We start from the raw sequence: 21,350 nt of genomic DNA on the forward strand, positions 1-21,350 counted from the left end.
CAAAGACATGCAGCCCGAGGTGCTGATCTTTCATCAGCAGACAGGCTACACAGCAGAGAAATACACCTTCACAATGACAACTCATTTGACTGAGGAGGAGTAGCGCAGTAGCATTGTTAGCATTCCTTATAGAACGGCATGGATGCTCCCCGCTGCAACCTAGCTTGTTAGCTTGTAGCTAGAGATAACAATGCTAACGAGCTATTAGAAAGGAACCAATAGCGCGTTGAAGACAACTCGGAACTCAGGGAAAAAACGAGCTCCGACTTGTTAAAAATGAATCTTTGTCCAACTTGAAATTACAGGTCAGATATTATCTCACAGCACAGAATTTGCGACCTGCGATTCCAAGTTCATTGAAAGTCGGAGCTCATTTTTTCAGAGATACAGGTTGTCTGGTTCGGGGTTCAGTTCCTCCTCTAACCCTAAAATGGCGCTTTAGCATGGTTGGCTCTCCTCAGTAAAGTAAAAGCAGTTACTGCTAGCTACAAGCTACTGCTAGCTACAAGCTACTGCTAGCTACAAGCTGACAAGCCCTTTAACCGACGCTACAGCAGGTGTTTCCCCACACTGTGCCGACTGTCTGCTGAACAAAAACAACAGACCATCATCGGCGTCAAGGTTTCCCTTTAAGGTCATACACGTGAGAACCGCGTAGCTACACGGACCGTTTAGGCTTCAACACCGACACACATGACCAAATAAACCAAAATAATGAAAAAAGTGTCAGTCCTGGACTCTACTCTGGGTTTTCCACTGCTGGGGAACGAGTGTCTATTCCTCTTACAGTGTCTTAGTTCCTCGATAGGCGACCTGCCGGTTACAACGCACTGCCATTGGACACACGGCCGGTAAAATGCTCTGCCATTGGACACACGGTCGGTAAAATGCTCTGCCATTGGACGTGTGCGTTCTTCATGTACTTCCTGTTAAAGTGGAATAGTCCATTTACAATGGGGGGGGGGGATTGTCCAGGAAGAAAAGTTCACACCAAGGAGTCTGACGTTCAAGACGAGGCTGGAGACCGACTGTTGGGCAGATGATGTTTCGGTCAAGACCCTCACAGACTTCCACAAAGCTGGATTCATATTTGGAGCCACTCCCCCCACCCTCAAATCCCGCCCCTTCATTAACCCCTCAAGATTGGGACCCGCCCACTCCCCTCCCGGCCAGCTGCGGTCTCGAACGGCCTTAGTGGGTTACAGGAGAGGCGGGTCTTACGGAGGTCTTACGTTTTGTCGTCTTACGGGCTCACAGAACCGGACGGTGACGTTGTGGTCAAGAGACCTCCCCCCCCCCCCCCTGTCTTGAGGGGGCTCAGGAGCGAGTCCTAGCAGCTCTCAGGAAGTCCCCGATGGAGACGTGGGAGTCGTATCGTCAAACCCAGCTGGATGTCCTCGGTCTTGGTGGGTCTCAGGAGAAGGTCTTGGAAGAAAGTCTCAACCCGCACATGACGTTAGCTACATTTTCACTGCTTATTACGATACATATTTCACAATAAACAGTGAAAAGGCAGCTAACACGGTGTGAAGGTTTTCTGTCTTAGGGGGTTTCAGGAGGAGGAAACCTTGACCAAAATGACGACTGAAGAGCATCTTCTGTCTTAGGGGGGGGGTCTTGATAATCCATAGTGAGTTTTTAGAGGTGGTGGTGGTGGGGGTTCATGTCTCAAACCAACGTGGATTTTTTTTTCTGTCTTAAGGCGTTTCAGGAAGAGGCGTCCTACCAGGTCTTTAGGAAACCTCAACCTGAATGATTTCTTCTGTCTCAGGGGGTCTCCGTAAGTTCTTAGTGAGTCTCTGGAGGTCTTAAAAACCCTAGATGTTCTTGTGTCCGTCTTACTGAGGGTTTCGGGGCGGGTCTCGAAAACCAGGTTTGTATTTTTCTGGCGTTGGGGCGTCTGAGTGGGTCTTAACGGGTCTCGGCGAGTCTTTGTGGGGCAGTTGGACCGAGGTGTGGTTTCCCGGGCGCGGCGGGGTCTTAGGAGGTCTTGACCAGGTCGTAGACGTAGATGTGGAAGTCGTCGTCGAACTTGATGAAGTAGACGGAGGGCTTGGCCTCCACCTGGTGGATCACCATCCCTGACCGCTTCCCCCCGTCCTCTTTTGCGTACTCCACCTGTTTACCAACCAGGCTGTCCACCACCTCACCGGGCTCCCGCTCGGCCGGGACGCTGTCGTCTGGGGAGGACAGAGAGGGAGTATTAATATGGTTATCTGGTAAAGCTGACTTACTGATGGTGCTTTTCCATCACATGGTGCTGGCTCAAGTCGACTCTACTGGTTTTCCATTGGGCAAGTACGGAGCCGAGGCGATGCCGAGAGGTGACGTGAAAACACTGCAGACTACCGATAGGTCAGAGACAATCGTCATTGTCACTAGGGCTGTCACTTTTTATTCGAAATTCGAATTTAACTTCGAACGTGGGGGAGGGGGGGCATGTTCGAATGTAATTGACCTGTTCGAATTCTTTTTATTTTTTTATTTTTTTTATTTTTTAAATTAACCAACTGCTGCTTGCAGGTAATGTTAATCCCATGTCAGAAAAAGTCTCCAGATTTGTCGCGTTAGTCTCTCCTGAGAAAGATTGTCTCCAGGAGGGTCTGAAAAGTTGTCTCGAGTTGGATGCAGCTAAGTTTGTGAGGCAGTGTTGTGACTGTGAGTGTCCAAGCTAACACAGCAGCGGAGAGGAGCTCACTGACTGGACCATGAGGACAGCTGAGGATTTTTTTTTTAAATTATTTTAATATTTTATATTATATTATATTTATACGATGTAACCGGCAGGCGTGGACTGCATAATCGGGCATGTCGGGCCGATGCCCGGTGGCCTGGCCTGGCCTACAAAAAAAAAAAAATAATAATAATAATAATAATAATTAACCAAAAAACTTTGAATACCGTATATTCGAACATTTTGCGGGCAATTAAAGTTTCGTTCGAACTTTATTTTGGGAAAAAGTGACAGCCCTAATTGTCACACATGCTAACTTTAGCTACCAGGTTAGCTTACTCTCTTGTGTGTAGGATTGCCCAAACTCTTGCTTAAAACGTGCTTAGTCTCAGTCAACAGTTGTTTTTGAGAGAAATGAAAGGCTCGGACGTCACATGACTAAAACCCCCTCTGTATTGAAAACTAGGGAATACTTAAGAACAAGCAGTGCGGTGTGACCTTAGCTCAGTGGGTGTGACGGACAACCTGCTAAGTGAAGTTGTAACATTGTAACAACAACCATGGCTTTGAGGGACATGCTGTTTAACCCATTGATACCTGATGCAGCATTTGTGTGTGTATCCCTTTAAGACGTCTTAAAGGGATGCACACGCAAATGCTGCATCAGGTATCAATGGGTTAATTGTTGCTATAATTGGAGCACCCAGTGGATTTAGCCCCAGCCGAGCGAGACTAGAGTCCGAGTCTCGTCCTTGCAGTTCCACGGCATGGCGGTTTCATGCGGCGTTGCTATGGCGACCAGTTGTGTGTGTGTGTGTGTGGGGGGGGGGGGTGCGCACGTTGAGGGGGTACTATCTGGAAAACCAACAGGTACCACCAACAGAGAGTAGTGACGGGGATGAGCCGGTGGTACTGTGTGGTCATAAAGTCTTCATAATTGACTAGTGGCATCATTTACAAGTCAGAATAAAGAAATAAGAGTCTGCACACTGGATAGAGCACACTGGATAGGGCACACTGGATAGGGCACACTGGATAGAGCACACTGGATAGGGCACACTGGATAGGGCACACTGGATAGGGCACACTGGATAGAGCACACTGGATAGAGCACACTGGATAGGGCACACTGGATAGAGCACACTGGATAGAGCACACTGGATAGGGCACACTGGATAGAGCACACTGGATAGAGCACACTGGATAGGGCACACTGGATAGGGCACACTGGATAGGGCACACTGGATAGAGCACACTGGATAGAGCACACTGGATAGGGCACACTGGATAGGGCACACTGGATAGGGCACACTGGATAGGGCACACTGGATAGAGCACACTGGATAGGGCACACTGGATAGAGCACACTGGATAGGGCACACTGGATAGGGCACACTGGATAGGGCACACTGGATAGAGCACACTGGATAGGGCACACTGGATAGGGCTGTCCCCCAATACCATTTTTGGGGCTTCGAAGCTTCAGTGACAAGTATTCGAATAGATTTGAAGCTTCGACGACGACGGGGGTGTGGGGCACGTAGTAACAATGAGCGGCCAGGAGGGGGTGTGGGGCACGTCGTGACAATGAGCGGCCAGGAGGGGGTGTGGGGCACGTAGTGACAATGAGCGGCCAGGAGGGGGTGTGGGGCACGTAGTGACAATGAGAGGCCAGGAGGGGGTGTGGGGCACGTAGTGACAATGAGAGGCCAGGAGGGGGTGTGGGGCACGTAGTAACAATGAGCGGCCAGGAGGGGGTGTGGGGCACGTAGTGACAATGAGAGGCCAGGAGGGGGTGTGGGGCACGTAGTGACAATGAGAGGCCAGGAGGGGGTGTGGGGCACGTCGTGACAATGAGAGGCCAGGAGGGGGTGTGGGGCACGTCGTGACAATGAGAGGCCAGGAGGGGGTGTGGGGCACGTAGTGACAATGAGAGGCCAGGAGGGGGTGTGGGGCACGTAGTGACAATGAGAGGCCAGGAGGGGGTGTGGGGCACGTCGTGACAATGAGAGGCCAGGAGAAAAATCACTTCAAGGATTTTCCTTTTTATTGAAACAAAAATGGATAGAAAATGTGCAATAAGCACATCAGATAAATGACAGCCATAGCCCATAAAAAGGAATTTGCTCATATACAGTACATACAGTACATACAGTACATACAGTAGGCCCTGGTGGCTGCATGGTCAAAGTGTTGCAGTTTCAGTGCTGGTAAGTAACGTTAGATGAGAGCTGTGAGGCACAATGTCCTTGTCTGAGAGAATAAGTACCGTAAATTCCGGACTATAAGCCGCACCTTTTTTCCCGTTTTTTGGCCTTTTTTGGCCCCTGCGGCTTATATAACGGTGCGGCTTATCTATGGATTTTTTCAGAAAAAAAACAAAAAAAAACGGAATTCTCTCTTCTTTAGCACTCTTTCTAACTATAAATCCACTTCTGTTTTAATTTCCTCTCTTGCCCTCTTTTCACCACACTGTATGACACTGTGTGCACTGTAAAAAAGAAACACAGGTGGTGTTGTGTTATGTTGTTTTGTTGAAATGTTAATAAATGGGAGCTTCCTCAAACAGCCATCTCTTTCCCGACAATCCCCTCTGTGCATGAACCCTTACATATGGTAATTAAACATTAAAACACAAAAAAAAAAAAAAAAAAAAAAAAAAAAAAAAACAATTAAAACACCCGCGGCTTATAGTCCGGTGCGGCTTATATATGTAAAAAATAGTCAACTTTGCAGGTGCGGCTTATACACCGGTGCGCCTTATAGTCCGGAATTTACGGTAATAATAATTAATGTTGATGCAGAATGAATAACGTTGGATTACTATTTCAAAATACATTTCTGAAGAAAAACGAAGCATTCGAATACTGATTTGATTTTAGGGGGGGGGGGGGGGGGCATTCCCCCCTTATGTTCTTCAGATAGGGGGGATTTTATAGATTTGGGGGGGGGGGGGGGGGGGTGACGTTTTTCAGCCGATAATATAACAGACAAATATCTGCTTCTCATGTCCGATAAGCGATAATTTCACATTTTTGTATTTAACTCATTGAGTGCCAATGACGACAGCTGTCGTCAATTCAAATACTGACGTAGAGTGCCAAAGACGACGATTGTCCGAATAGACTTTGTGCGTGTGGGGAGGAGTTTGCAGCTGACTCGGGGAGAGGCGGGGAGAGGGGGGGACAGGGGGGTGGGGCACGCATGCACCACAGAACTAAACCAGGTCACATCATCAGAAAAGATTAGCTAGAGTGAGTGAATGTGCTTGAAATAATGCATTTCACAAAAGGCTGAATATCTCAGCTTCCTGATAGAAAAGCATATTTTTGCTGTTTTTGACCTATCTTCTCCGGCTGATAACTAAAGAACGGAAAATGGTATCAATAAACTTTTTTTTGCTGATGATACAATAGAGTCTCCTTGTTCTTTTTGCGTGTTCGGTGTTTACATAGTAATATCACACAATATTCTGTGGGCCTCGAGAAATCACTGAAAACGCTCTGAAACTCTGGCACTGGGAGCGTCCGTTCTCCAAAAGTGGCTGGCACTCAATGAGTTAAAAAAGGAAGTTCTTAACCTGTAGTTTAGGCACACCTGAGTCTAAATTACTATGGCTTTTTGTCAATGTGTTTTATCTGCAGACTAAGAGACATAGGCTTTTGGTTCTATCAAAGCCTTTATTTTTTGTATTGAGTGATACACTTTAATCATATTATATCAGAAGTTCTTTGTTTTGTGTTCACAATAGTGATGTCAGTTAGATTTGGTTAGGTCAGAGCTCTAGAATATTACAGTTAAATCATCCATCTTTGCTCACTACATCTGCCTTACTTACTGTCATGTTACTGGCAAAGCTGTAACACATTTGGCATTGGGGAGAAGTGAATGGGCAGACATGGGAAGTCTGTCCCACTATAAAGCATTAGGCTATCTATATTGATGCCAAAGCAGTGTTAGTCATTGCGCATGCGCGTGTTTGTGGCAACCGCAAGAAAAAGCTCCGTCTCGCCCTGCTTTGTTTCAGCCTTTTTATTTGGTTTAAAGCAACAATTTTACGTTTCGCTTCTAATTATCCTGTTGTATCATACCTGATACTCAGATCGGGCGTGTTGTCTTAGCGATTGCATATTTGGATTTTATTCTTTTCTGACTCCCGCCAACTCTGGACTACGTTAGCTCAAAAGCTACTTTGGCTTGTTTTTAGCCAGCCTAAGCTAACTGATCCTACGGAAGCTCCCGGGTAGGATCCCGTAGTCTACTAGCTAGAGCAAGGAAATCTCTGATCTCCCAGAGCCTTGAACACTCTAACATACTGTAAAGTGCCTGCCTTGGGCGGTGGCGGGGCTTGTCTTTAGCCCAGGTCTACTGCCCGAGGTAGTGCAACGGACTCATCCCCATACCGGAGTCTGAGCTAAGCTAACCGGACCAAGCCATCAAGAGCTAGCTCACATCAACTCGCTGGCCCGGGACTGGACTACCGGTCCCATCTACCTGACCGGGGACCACCTCGGCTACTGCTACGACTCCAAACCTCAGCAGCGGGCCCATTTCTGGGCCCGTCCCGGTATGTTTTAATCCTGTGAAGTTCGCCATTTGTATACAAATACCATTGCCATACCTGATCATCGCAGTGGGCTCTTAACTGAGCCCTCGCGAGTAAGTCCCGCAGCCGCTGAGCCTAGCAGCTAACAGCTGTTAGCGCCCTGCTAGCCCTGCCATCAACAGCAACAACATTTCCCACTGCCCATAGTTCTGTGTACTGGCAGCTTTTCTTCTCTATCCACAGCATGCCTCCACTTACCCCAGTTGAGTTGTCCAGTGTGAGGTCTGAAATCCAATCAATCGAATCCCTCCTCCATGATGTCCTCCAGCGGCAAAACCAACTCTCCTCCCGCTTGGCTGGTCTGCAAAGGGACGCTACCCATAACCCTGGAAGTCCTACTCCTGGTCCATCCTGGGCAGATGTGGTGAGGAGCGGGAGACGGGTCTCTCTCCCATTGTTTTCTCCCAGCGGTGACGAGGAGTTTTTCCCGTTATCAAACGCTTTTGCTCCACTTGCAGAGCTAGCCGTGACACCTGCTAGTGCTAATATGGTAGCGGCTAGTGCTACAGTCGTAGCGGCTAGTGCTACCAGCTTGCTGTCTTCCCCGAAACAGCCTGCCCCGTCTCTGGTCCACTCCAAGGCGAAGAGGAAGCGGCGTATCCACCCAGAGTCACCTCCAATAGCACAGACAAAACGCTCTCGACTTACGTCCCCGCCATCTCCCCCAAATCCCAACTCCGTGTGCTTCCCCGTGAGCCCGCAGCCCGTGACCCACCTGTCCGTCACACCCCTGGACTCTGCTGTGGCTAGCGGTGACGTCACTAGCAGTGCATCTCCGCTCCCAGCTGAAACCAATGACATGAATCAGTTGCAACCGCTTCTCCATCCTAAACTCAGCGTTTTCAGAGGGGGCTGTAAGAACAGCCAGCCAGAAATCCTGATCCTTGGAGACTCGATCATTAGATCTGTTGAACTTCCATGTGCCATCACTTACTGCCTTCCTGGTGGTAAAATTGATGATATTACTGAACTCACCCCAGTCCTATGTGATCTCCATCCCTCAGTTCACACACTTATTATCCACGTCGGTACAAATGACACCAGAAATAAACAATCAGTTATTTTCCGCACAAAGCTTGAATCTCTTGCCATTACAATCCAAAGTCTTGGCAAAACCTGTGTCTTTTCCGGCCCCATTCCTACACTCTCACTAAATTCTGAACGCTTTAGCCGTCTCTTTGGTCTCCATGAATGGGTTAAAACGTTCTGCACTGCGACTGGGTGTGGCTTTATCAGTCACTTTGATCACTTCTGGTCCAGACCAGAACTTTTTAAACCAGATGGCCTGCACCCAAATATTAAGGGTGTAAAAACACTCACAAAAAATCTCATCCAACACATTGCTTTCAACTCTGACTGACACATATCTCAGCATGACCCCACTATAGAAACTGCTCCCACCTACTGTTATGAGGATCCCTCCCAGGGTCCTGCTGACTTCTCCTCAAGTGAAAACTCCTGTAACAATGAAACAATAAATGGTGGAGAGGGTTTCTCCACCATTCCAGTTATGATAAATAACAGGCCACCCTGCAAACAATCTTGTGCTAAACCCACTTGTTTTTCTACATTAGAAAATCTTGTGCAAATTCGAAAAAGTAAGCCTGATCTCACCTCCTCCTCAGACGTTTTTAAGTTTGCATTATTGAACATTAGATCACTTTCTAGCAAATGTTTTTATATCAATGATCTCATCTCAGATTTTGGTCTACAGTTTTTATTTCTTACTGAATGCTGGCTCTCGTCCACAGCCTCAGCGACGCTTATAGAGGCGTGCCCCCCTGGCTATAGCTTTTTATTCTCTGCTAGGGAGGAAAAGAGAGGTGGTGGAATAGCGGCCATTTTCTCAAACGATTTTACCTGCACCAAATGCTCTTTTGGCGATTTCTTAACTTTTGAATATTTGTCCATGGTTATTAAAGCTCAACAGCACATCCTGGCATTAACCATTTATAGACCCCCAAAGCACATTCCAAATTTTTTACCAGAGCTTTCTGAATTACTAGCAATGGCTCTTCTCAAATACGACAGAGTGATTCTACTTGGTGATTTTAACCTACATGTCAATGACTGCTCAGATTCTCGAGCAATGGAATTTATGGACCTTGTTTCTAGCCTAGATTTTACCCAACATGTTAAAAATGCTACTCACAATTGTGGAAATACACTGGACCTAATTTTTACAAAGGGCATTGGTGCTGATGTGTCATCTGTTGTAGAGGTCCCAGTTTCAGATCACTCCTGTGTCTTTTTCAATGTTTCCTCCTTTCTTCCAATGAAGTGTTCAGAGTCTGACACATATACTTACCGTCGTATTGACAGCATTGCTAAGACCACAATGACTGAGTGTTTACCTGGCATGCTTGATTCCTGTATTGTATTTCCCACCGACCTTGATAAGCTCATTGATAATGTAAATAGTGCTCTACAGAACTCACTTGACTCTGTCGCCCCTCTTATAACCAGGAAACAAACCCGGATAAAATCAACGCCATGGTTTTCCGATGACATCCGTGCACTCAAACAGAGGTGTAGGAAACTCGAGCGCAGGTGGCGTATAACGAAACAGGCGAGCTCTCGCTCTGCCTGGTCCGAAAGTTTTAAGAAATATAAACATGCACTTTCAGCTGCTAGGACATCACATTTCTCCCAATTGATCACTGTAAATAAAAACAATCCACGTTTTCTATTTGACACTGTTGCCAAACTTACACAGAATACCCCTGTCAACAGCTCCTCTTTCAAGGCTGACGATTTCCTCATTTTCTTTACAAATAAGATTGGTTCAATTAGAAGTAAAATTTCCAGCTTACACTCAAACTCTTTTTTCACTTCAGACACCGTGTCCAGAACCACCTGCACTCTTTCCCAGTTTGAAATAGTTTCCCCTGAGGCCTTTACCAGCTTGGTAAATGCTTCAAAACCCACAACTTGTATGTTAGACCCTATTCCATCTACGCTTTTTAAGGAACTTTTTCCTGTTTTAAAGGGTCCTATTCTTAATATTATGAATAGGTCACTTTCTTCCGGCTCTGTCCCACTAGCTTTCAAAACTGCCATTGTTAAACCGTTACTTAAAAAACCCAACAGCGACCCACAAATTTTGGACAACTACAGACCTATTTCCAACCTTCCTTTTATGTCAAAACTACTCGAAAGAGCTGTTGCTGAACAGCTCACAGCCTACCTGTCCAATAACAACCTTTTCGAGAAATTTCAATCTGGTTTTCGATCTCGTCATTCTACCGAAACGGCCCTGACCAGAGTAGTAAATGATCTACTAATCACTGTTGACTCCAACATGACATCCCTGCTGCTGCTTCTTGACTTAAGCGCAGCATTTGACACTGTTGACCATAGCATACTTTTAGACCGCCTCGAGAAGCACATTGGTATTAAGGGGACAGTGCTCTCATGGTTTTACTCGTATCTATCAAATAGAACTCAACGTGTCAGGTACAACAACTCTCTGTCTGACTTTTCTCATGTTTTGTCTGGTGTACCCCAGGGATCGGTCCTTGGCCCTATTCTCTTTTTCATATATATGCTTCCCCTTGGTGCGATTATTCAAAAATATGGTGTAAATTTCCACTGCTACGCCGACGATAGTCAGCTATATGTACCAGTAAAACCGAATGATCTCTCCCACCTTCTAAATTTAGAGGCATGCGTGTCCGATATAAAAAACTGGATGTGTTCAAACTTTCTGCTGTTAAATGATGCTAAAACAGAGCTATTAGTCATTAGACCCACTAAGCACAAGGACCTAAATGTAGTTGTCAATATAAATGGATGTATTGTCCGCGAAAGCTCCACTGTGAAAAACCTTGGAGTGATCTTTGATTCTCACTTATCATTTCAGCCTCATATTGCAGCTATTACTAAAACATCTTTTTTTCATCTTCGTAATATATCAAAAATCCGTTCCTTTCTAAGTCTCTCAGATGCTGAAACCCTGATACACGCCTTTGTTTCATCGAGATTGGATTATTGTAATGTCCTATTTTCTGGCTTGCCACTTTACAGTACTAAAAGGCTGCAACTTATACAGAATGCAGCTGCCAGAATTCTAACCAAAACGCGGAAGTTTGATCATATAACTCCGGTCCTAATCCGTCTCCATTGGCTCCCCATTCAGACCAGATCGGATTTTAAGGTACTTTTGTTAGCCTATAAAGCTGTTCACGGGCTTGCACCCCCATACCTAGCTGAGCTAATCATCCCATATGCCCCCACGCGCCCCCTCCGCTCACAGGATGGTAACTATCTTACTGTCCCGAAAATTAATACAAAATCGGCAGGAGGTAGAGCTTTTTCCTATCGTGCTCCATATCTCTGGAACCAGCTCCCCCGATCAATTAGGGAGGCTGGCTCCATAAATATCTTCAAAGCCAAACTCAAGACTTATATGTTCTCACAAGTTTATGATATTGTTTGATAATGTATTGTATTGTACTATTTACTTCTCTTGATGTGACTTTTATTATCATGTATAGGTCACTGTACTATCATGTTTTCTTCCATTGTTGTTGTTTTCCTCAACTGTAAAGTGTTTCGAGACCATCTTGGATGGTGATTTTACACTTTAAATAAATTGAATTGAATTGAATTGTATCTGTCTGTGTGTTTCCACCTGATTAAAGAAAAGACATTATGTGATGTTGACTGACTGTTTTATGTTTTACATCAAATCACATGTTTTCTTTAATCAGGTGGAAGCGTTTTTCAATCAAAGGTGAAAGGACACAGATATTATGGTTTATAGAGGGACTTACTCCACACGCAATTTAACGATAGCTCCGGTTAGCCAGCTGTTCTAGAGCCACGACCGACACAAAACCTGGACGTTTCATTTCGGGTAAAACATGAGAGTTCTTTATATGGATTACGCTTTGCTAACTGCTAACATTACCTCAGCTGCAGCCAGCAGGCAGATGTAGGCTAGTGGGCGTGCCTGTAGTGTAAATGGACTGAGCCAGACTCACTGAATTCACTTGTGAAACACAACAGAAACACAGCGACGGCTAACGTTAAATGCTCGGTTTTAGCTACATTTCCATGACTTTTCCAAAACGTTCCAAAAAAATATTTGTTTCCATAATTGTTCCACAGCCTGGAAATAGTCTTTTAAATTTCCATGACTATTCCAGGTTTTTCATGACGGTACAAACCCTGCTTGAACAACTGCAAATGTTAGATCTATGCACTTGTCCAGATAACTTATCCATGTTCTTAATTTGCTTAGATCTTTATACGCTATAATGCACTTTCAAATGATGCACTTTCAAATTGAGCTAGGTGAGGGTCGGACCTATCAACAGGTGGGTATTTATTTACCGTAGTATTTTTCAGTTGCGACCAGCAGCTCTATAAGTCACTCTGTTGGTCCACAAAAAGTTCACCTCCCTTTAGTGGGCACAGTTTTTGCCCTAGGAGGCTGAAATTTGACATGGAGGTCAAGTGCGTGTGTGTGTGTAAAGGTGTGTTTGTGTTCTTGCAAATTGGCAAAAAAAAGGGGGAGAGGGGGTTTCAAAATGCAGGACACGAGGGGCAGAGGGCTGAAATTTGACATGGAGGTCAATTGTGTGTTGTGTTCATGCCAATTGGCTAAAAAAAATAGGGGGGGGGGTTCAAAATGCAGGGTGGCAGAGGCAGAGTAGGGTGGGCTGCCTCTATTGCGAATTTGCGCTTGTTCTGTTCATAATGCATTCTATTCTATGTTGTCGGTCGCTGTGATCGGTTATGCGTTTGTGAGCTCTTGCACCCCAATTTCCAATGTGGATTCTACAGCAAACACTAAATAAACTGTGTGACTGGGACTCACTGGAGTCGGGCATGATGCGCAGGTCTACAGCAAACCCTAAATAAACTGTGTGACAGGGACTCACTGGAGTCGGGCATGATGCGCAGGTCTCCCTCCTTGTAGTCGTCGAGCAGCTGGTACATGTAGAGCACCGGGTCCTTCTCGTAGGTGATGTAGAACCAGGTGGTCATGATGGGCGCCCGGGCCAGCACCATGCCCCTCCACTCCTCCTTGGGCCCCTCCTCCGTCTCAAACATGTGCTCCACCGCCTTGCCGATCATGGTCTCTGCCAGCAGCGAGTCGCTCACACGGGCCGGAGCTGCACCAGAACCCAGACAAAGCAGGTCAGTGTAGGAAATTAGCCAGGGGCAAGGGCAGAAATGCCCCAAAAACTGTGACCCCCCCCCCCCCCCCCCATCTTTTAGACAGTGGGGGCAAACGCCACCAAAATATTTTTTTAATTTGGCAAGTCCTGCATGGCCCACAAGTAATTAAAAAAAATATTATTTATCATCTGTAATTCACTCTGTAAATAATTCACTATATTATCACCATTCCAGTGGGTCAGACGTTTACATACACTACTAAGGTGACTGTGCCTTTAAACAGCTTGGAAAATTCCAGAATATGATGTCATGGCTTTAGAAGCTTCCGATTGCTGATTGGCCCTTCCACAGGTAAACCTCTAATCGATTCAAATTATGTCAATTAGCCTATGAGTAGTCTCGGTTTCCAGACGTTTGATGAGCGGCGCCAACAGCGCCACCTAACCACCAAACGTCTGGGAATTTACTGTTCCAAATCTGGTTCATTGAGCCCGGCGAGAACGGCCGGCAGCAGACATGCCTACATTTATTATTAGAATTTTATTTGGTAGCGGCAATGCAATGTTTCATAGTTCCAATATAGAGCAAGACACCGATGTGCTGCAAAGAGAGTTTATACCTGTTGTGTATTTTCCAATCATTTTTCCTACCCGGAAGTGGTCCGCTTCCTACTGTGAAGTCATCAGCAGGCTCTGTAACGTTAGCCTCGGGAGTCGGGCTTATCGCTGGGGGAAAGACCTCTAGCCGCCGGGGGCCGGATGAAACACGTCCTATTAACAGGTTATGTTTGTTTCTAAGTGATTAATATGTTTCTCCGCAAACGCGACAGCACCGGTTCTGCATGAGCGTCACTGCCCCCAGAAAGCAGGCCCGCCCACAACACTCATGATTGGTTCTCCGATGCAAGGCTTCCAACAGCACCACCTAACGTTATTAAAAGATTTAAATAGTAATATTCTCAGTCTTACAGTAGTGACACGGATTAAGACTGAGAGCCGAGTCTAGCCTATCAGAAGCCTCTGAAGCCGTGACGTCATTTTCTGGAATTTTCCAAGCTATTTAAAGGCACAGTCAACTTAGCGTATTTAAACTTCTGACATATAATCACAGACTAATCTGGTACAGCTTAGGGGTGTCAAAAATAATTGATTATAAGATGCATCGCGATGCGGACGTGCACGATTCTGCATCGATTCACAAAAAAAAAATATATATATATATATATATATATATATATATATATATATAATCAAATAAAATATAATGGGAGTACATGCAGTTGTTTATTTTAATTATGGATCATAATACAATGCAATTCTAAATGCACTTTTAGTTTAAAAGTAGCCACACAGTGAGAAAAAAGAAAGTGAGAAAAAATAAATCATGTATTGCGGAAAAAAGTGATGCATCGATTTAAGATGCATCGAGATGCATCGATAATCATACTCGAATCGAATCGTAGCCCTCTGAATCGTAATCGAATCGAATCGTGAGGCCAGTGAAGATTCACAGCCCTAGTACAGCTATTCAAACCAGACGGATTTGGCTATGGGCAGAGCCTGGCACTGCTTCTCGCTTGCTTACTGTCAGAGGAATAACAAGCAAGTTGCTACAGTTAGCTAGCTAGCAAAACAAAACGGATGTGAAGTGGTGTGAGCTACGGCCGCGCAGACAGCCGTGCTGCTTGTGACAGAAAAACTGCTGCCTGGGTTAAACTCTAGCTTAGCACTGTAGGTAAACTAACCATGGAAAACCGCTCTACCGGGGCAGAAAAACAGACCAGACATGCCGTTTCTGGGGGATTATGGGAAAATCATGTGACCTCACATTCTCACTCCTAAGATCAGTCTGGACTTCCAGCCGCTCACAGTGATTTCCTGAAATACCGACGTAACGGGCCAATCAGGGCAAAATGTAATGGCGTCTCCCGAAACAATGACTGGTAACGTTAGCATTAGTAGAGTAAACACAGCCATAAGTGCAGTGAGGTCACAGTGACCTTGACCTTTGACCACCAAAATCTAATCAGTTCATGCTTGAGTCCAAGGCGATGTTTGAGGCAAATTTGATGAAATTCCATCAAGGCATTCCTGAGATATTTCGTTAACAAGCTTGAAAATGGCGTTCGAGAGCCCACAGTGACCTTGACCTTTGACCACCAAAATCTAATCAGATCATCCTTGAGTCTAAGTCGATGTTTGAGGCAAATTTGATGAAATTCCGTCAAGGCATTCCTCAGATATCACGTTAATGAACATTGGACCTACCGACGTACGTACGAACGACCCGAATCCATAATGCCTCCGGCCTGGCTATCGCCGGCGGAGGCATAACAAGAACAAGGGCAAGCGCAAGCTGAGTTTCTCGGTGGAAAAGACGTTTTTGTCGTTCTTCTGAGTGGATTTGGAATGGATTGTATTTGGCTACGCCGATTGGCTGAAAGAGTTGTCTGTCAAGGCAAGTACCTCCGCCCACTGAAATCACTGTGGACGGCAGGAAGTCCAGACTGATACGTAGAGCGAAACGGGATGTGAGGTCATGTTATCAGGATGGCTTTTAACCATGCTACATCACATTACATGCTACATAACATGCTACATCACATTACATGCTACATAACATGCTACATCACATTACATGCTACATAACATGCTACATCACATTACATGCTACATAACATGCTACATCATGCTACATCACACAGCGGCCTTTGGCTCAGCCAGTATCCTCATCTGATGATTTCTAATAGAGCACCGCAGGGATGACGTATTTTTGTAGTCAGAACGCGGAAGTCCCGGACTTCCGGGTTCTTCACTGTTTCTGCCTATGGGTTTTTGAATGGGTTTTTGCCGCGATGCTTCAAATAAGGTCTGTGGGCAACGCAAGCTAATTCAAATGCGAACCTGTGTTCAGCGAGATAATCTTCACACATGAGGACCACTTTCATGAGTTTTGAAGCGTAAATGCGAGCCCTAGAAGTAAAAAGCTCATGTTAAGCTATTCCAGAACTACACACAGTGTCGCATAGGCTTCCCCGTCACGTCACCAGAGCCAAATTCAACCTGTAGTAACATTGTGTGCGCTGCTGTTCACTGATAACCCCGGGCTGAACCAGGTGAGGGAAAGAGAATTTCCGTGTTCGTCCTTTGAAGCGATGACGTTATTGACGTATAATATCCCTGTCGACTCAACAGTGTAGTCTCATTTAGCCGTTTGCTAGCTAGCCGCCCTTTTAACGGCACGTAAAACCTTCAAAACTCATAAAAGTGGTCCTCATGTGTGAAGCTTATCCTGCTGAACACTGGTTCGCGTTTGAATAAGCTTGCGTTGCCCAGAGACCTTATTTGAAGCATCGCGCCAAAAACCCATTAAAAAATCCCATAGGCAGAAACAGTGAAGAACCTGGAAGTGTTAGCATCTATCTTTTCTGGACTAATTCCTGCGGCTCTCTATAAGGACTGTTGTTTGGGCCGGAGGTGGAGCCACACCGGGCCGGAGGCGGAGCTTCACCGGGTCCGGAGCCTAACAGCAGAAGTGGCGTGTGGCTCACCCACTCGGTCGGGCAGGACCTCCAGCCCCACCACGCGCTGGTCGCTGTACAGCTCCAGGCCGTAGATGCAGTCGAAGCCGTCGTATTTGATCAGGTACAGAGAGGGGTTCACAGGCACCTGGTCCAACACCGTGCCCTTCCACTGGCTCGACTTGCCTACAGGGAGGAGTGATGGAGAAACCACATCAATGTCATCACATGTACTAAACACTGGCTTGACTTGCTTACAGGGAGGAGTGATAAAGAAACCACATCAATGTCATCACATGTACTAAACACTGGCTCGACTTGCCTACAGGGAGGAGTGATGGAGAAACCACATCAATGTCATCACATGTACTAAACACTGGCTTGACTTGCTTACAGGGAGGAGTGATAAAGAAACCACATCAATGTCATCACATGTACTAAACACTGGCTCGACTTGCCTTCAGGGAGGAGGGATGGAGAAACCACATCAATGTCATCACATGTACTAAACACTGGCTCGACTTGCTTACAGGGAGGAGGGATGGAGAAACCACATCAATGTCATCACATGTACTAAACACTGGCTCGACTTGCCTTCAGGGAGGAGTGATGGAGAAACCACATCAATGTCATCACATGTACTAAACACTGGCTTGACTTGCCTACAGGGAGGAGTGATGGAGAAACCACATCAATGTCATCACATGTACTAAACACTGGCTTGACTTGCCTACAGGGAGGAGTGATAAAGAAACCACATCAATGTCATCACATGTACTAAACACTGGCTTGACTTGCCTACAGGGAGGAGTGATAAAGAAACCACATCAATGTCATCACATGTACTAAACACTGGCTCAACTTGCCTACAGGGAGGAGTGATAAAGAAACCACATCAATGTCATCACATGTACTAAACACTGGCTTGACTTGCCTTCAGGGAGGAGTGATGGAGAAACCACATCAATGTCATCACATGTACTAAACACTGGCTTGACTTGCCTACAGGGAGGAGTGATAAAGAAACCACATCAATGTCATCACATGTACTAAACACTGGCTCGACTTGCCTACAGGGAGGAGTGATGGAGAAACCACATCAATGTCATCACATGTACTAAACACTGGCTTGACTTGCCTACAGGGAGGAGTGATGGAGAAACCACATCAATGTCATCACATGTACTAAACATGAGGCGCTGCTAAACAAAGCTGTTTTTGGATTCTTTGAAGAGCCGGCTGCATCTCACTCTGAATGAGAGCCTCTCTCGCATCGACTCCCCGACTAAACAAAAGCCGTCTCTGTTCTAGACCGTTTTCAGCTTCATTCCTTAACAGAAACTAATTTAAGAAGTCATCTCCAAAGCTTCTATTTTTTGTCAAAGTTTCTGTTTGCAGTTTGAATTGAGTGAATTGAAGCCCACACTGCTGTGTGTGTGTGTGTGTGTGTGTGTGTGTGTGTGTGTGTGTGTGTGTGTGTGTGTGTGTGTGTGTGTGTGTGTGTGTGTGAATTCAGTTCAGCAGTTGACACAGAAACAGTCAGATCAAAGAGTGAAACCTCAACATCTGTGTGGATGTCAGGGAGACAGCCTGGTTTCACTTCAGTTTGCTGAGCTCCAAACGTCCAAAATGACTTCTGACAATTATGATATGTGACTCATCCACTGTTACGGTGATGACATTTCTACCAGAGCAGAAGTAAAACAGCTGGTGGAAAGAAACTCAGTAAAAGTACAAAGTCACTACAGTAGCTAATTTAAAAACTTCTCAGAGAAAAGGTTACCAGTGGTTGCCCTACAATAGTACAACGAGGACCCCTGCAGGGCCAGAGAAAATGGGGGGGGGAAGAATGTTTTTACAAATTATTTCAATACAACCCTTTATGGCATATTACCATACAACAAAACCTATATTGGTGTTGACAGTAATATATATAAGAGCACTAAATAACGCCAAATATACATCCATTCAAATCAATCAGCATTTGCTTTTGTGAGCCTGTGAGTTTGCATCCCTGTAATGTTTTGCAATAAATTACTCCGCTTATTTATTCAGCAATAAATTCACTTTATTTTTTTAATATACCGTGGGACTATAATTTGAAAGTCAATATGAATTGCAGACTGCCTGCTGCGCCAACTGACCGAAGCTGACTGCGCCAATATGCCGTCCCGCCACGGGATGGTCGATTTAGACCACCGTCAGCTCAGCCTCACATAACGTTATACGCTGGGGAGAGACTCTGCGCCTGGAGAAAAGAAACTCACGTCGTTAGCGACAAATCTGGGGATTTCTTCTGGCCATGGGATTAACATTACCAGGCAAGCAGCAGTAAGCCAGGCAATGACGATAGCTGAGTAGCATGTGCTTCTATCACAGCTAAGTCATCAATGCTAACTATTTATCATCGATGTTAGCGGAGGTTTAGCTAATGCTATTAGAATCAATGCTAGCGGAGAATTAGCTCTGTTAAAACCACATTTCCAGAGATGGCGGTGGCAAGAGAATACACACAGGCTTAGATAAGGGTCTTACCTAAGTGTGTATGAGGGGGATTGTGTTCACAACATGTACAACTAACGTTACTTGCTGGTCTGTCTAACCAGAGATCTGATGAACTCAGACAGCCAGGATACGAGGGAGCGCTTGTAATAAACACCAGCGTAGCTGAGCGCATGCTGGAACTGTCACGAGCGGGTGGAGTTGAGGTGTTACCGGTGGGCATGTTATGTAATCGGTGTATGCCTCACCACCGTGTAACACCGGTAACACCTACTACCACAGCAAGCCTATCTCACCACCATGTAACACCTACTACCACAGCAAGCCTATCTCACCACCATGTAACACCTACTACCACAGCAAGCCTATCTCACCACCATGTAACACCTACTACCACAGCAAGCCTATCTCACCACCATGTAACACCTACTACCACAGCAAGCCTATCTCACCACCATGTAACACCTACTACCACAGCAAGCCTATCTCACCACCATGTAACACCTACTACCACAGCAAGCCTATCTCACCACCATGTAACACCTACTACCACAGCAAGCCTATCTCACCACCATGTAACACCTACTACCACAGCAAGCCTATCTCACCACCATGTAACACCTACTACCACAGCAAGCCTATCTCACCACCATGTAACACCTACTACCACAGCAAGCCTATCTCACCACCATGTAACACCTACTACCACAGCAAGCCTATCTCACCACCATGTAACACCTACTACCACAGCAAGCCTATCTCACCACCATGTAACACCTACTACCACAGCAAGCCTATCTCACCACCATGTAACACCTACTACCACAGCAAGCCTATCTCACCACCATGTAACACCTACTACCACAGCAAGCCTATCTCACCACCATGTAACACCTACTACCACAGCAAGCCTATCTCACCACCATGTAACACCTACTACCACAGCAAGCCTATCTCACCACCATGTAACACCTACTACCACAGCAAGCCTATCTCACCACCATGTAACACCTACTACCACAGCAAGCCTATCTCACCACCATGTAACACCTACTACCACAGCAAGCCTATCTCACCACCATGTAACACCTACTACCACAGCAAGCCTATCTCACCACCATGTAACACCTACTACCACAGCAAGCCTATCTCACCACCATGTAACACCTACTACCACAGCAAGCCTATCTCACCACCATGTAACACCTACTACCACAGCAAGCCTATCTCACCACCATGTAACACCTACTACCACAGCAAGCCTATCTCACCACCATGTAACACCTACTACCACAGCAAGCCTATCTCACCACCATGTAACACCTACTACCACAGCAAGCCTATCTCACCACCATGTAACACCTACTACCACAGCAAGCCTATCTCACCACCATGTAACACCTACTACCACAGCAAGCCTATCTCACCACCACCATGTAACACCTACTACCACAGCAAGCCTATCTCACCACCATGTAACACCTACTACCACAGCAAGCCTATCTCACCACCATGTAACACCTACTACCACAGCAAGCCTATCTCACCACCATGTAACACCTACTACCACAGCAAGCCTATCTCACCACCATGTAACACCTACTACCACAGCAAGCCTATCTCACCACCATGTAACACCTACTACCACAGCAAGCCTATCTCACCACCACCATGTAACACCTACTACCACAGCAAGCCTATCTCACCACCATGTAACACCTACTACCACAGCAAGCCTATCTCACCACCATGTAACACCTACTACCACAGCAAGCCTATCTCACCACCATGTAACACCTACTACCACATAGAGCTGTCACGATTCCTCGAGTACCTCGAATAACTCGAATAATTAAATTGATCGAGGCCAAAATGATTCGCCTCGACACGCATCTGAGTAATAGAAGAGAGTGGGTAAA

General features: G+C 45.9%; 1 protein-coding gene across 2 annotated transcripts in view; it reads right to left on the bottom strand.

Annotated features, from left to right (window-relative positions):
* Nucleotides 1-1,176: 1,176 nt before the first annotated feature.
* Nucleotides 1,177-21,350, bottom strand: part of LOC310784133 (spindlin-1-like) — a 52,181-nt gene continuing 32,007 nt past the window's right edge. For both annotated transcript variants that reach the window (XM_083645121.1, XM_083645120.1), the window contains exons 5-7: nt 16,960-17,115; nt 13,169-13,402; nt 1,177-2,180 (exon numbers count right to left, since the gene is read on the bottom strand). In XM_083645121.1, coding sequence (XP_083501247.1) covers nt 1,981-2,180; nt 13,169-13,402; nt 16,960-17,115 — 590 coding nt within the window. In that variant the 3' untranslated portion in view covers nt 1,177-1,980. The remainder of the gene's footprint in view (nt 2,181-13,168; nt 13,403-16,959; nt 17,116-21,350) is intronic.

The sequence above is a fragment of the Poromitra crassiceps genome, assembly GCF_964638095.1.
Source record: "Poromitra crassiceps genome assembly, chromosome: 10".
Taxonomy (NCBI): domain Eukaryota; kingdom Metazoa; phylum Chordata; class Actinopteri; order Beryciformes; family Melamphaidae; genus Poromitra; species Poromitra crassiceps.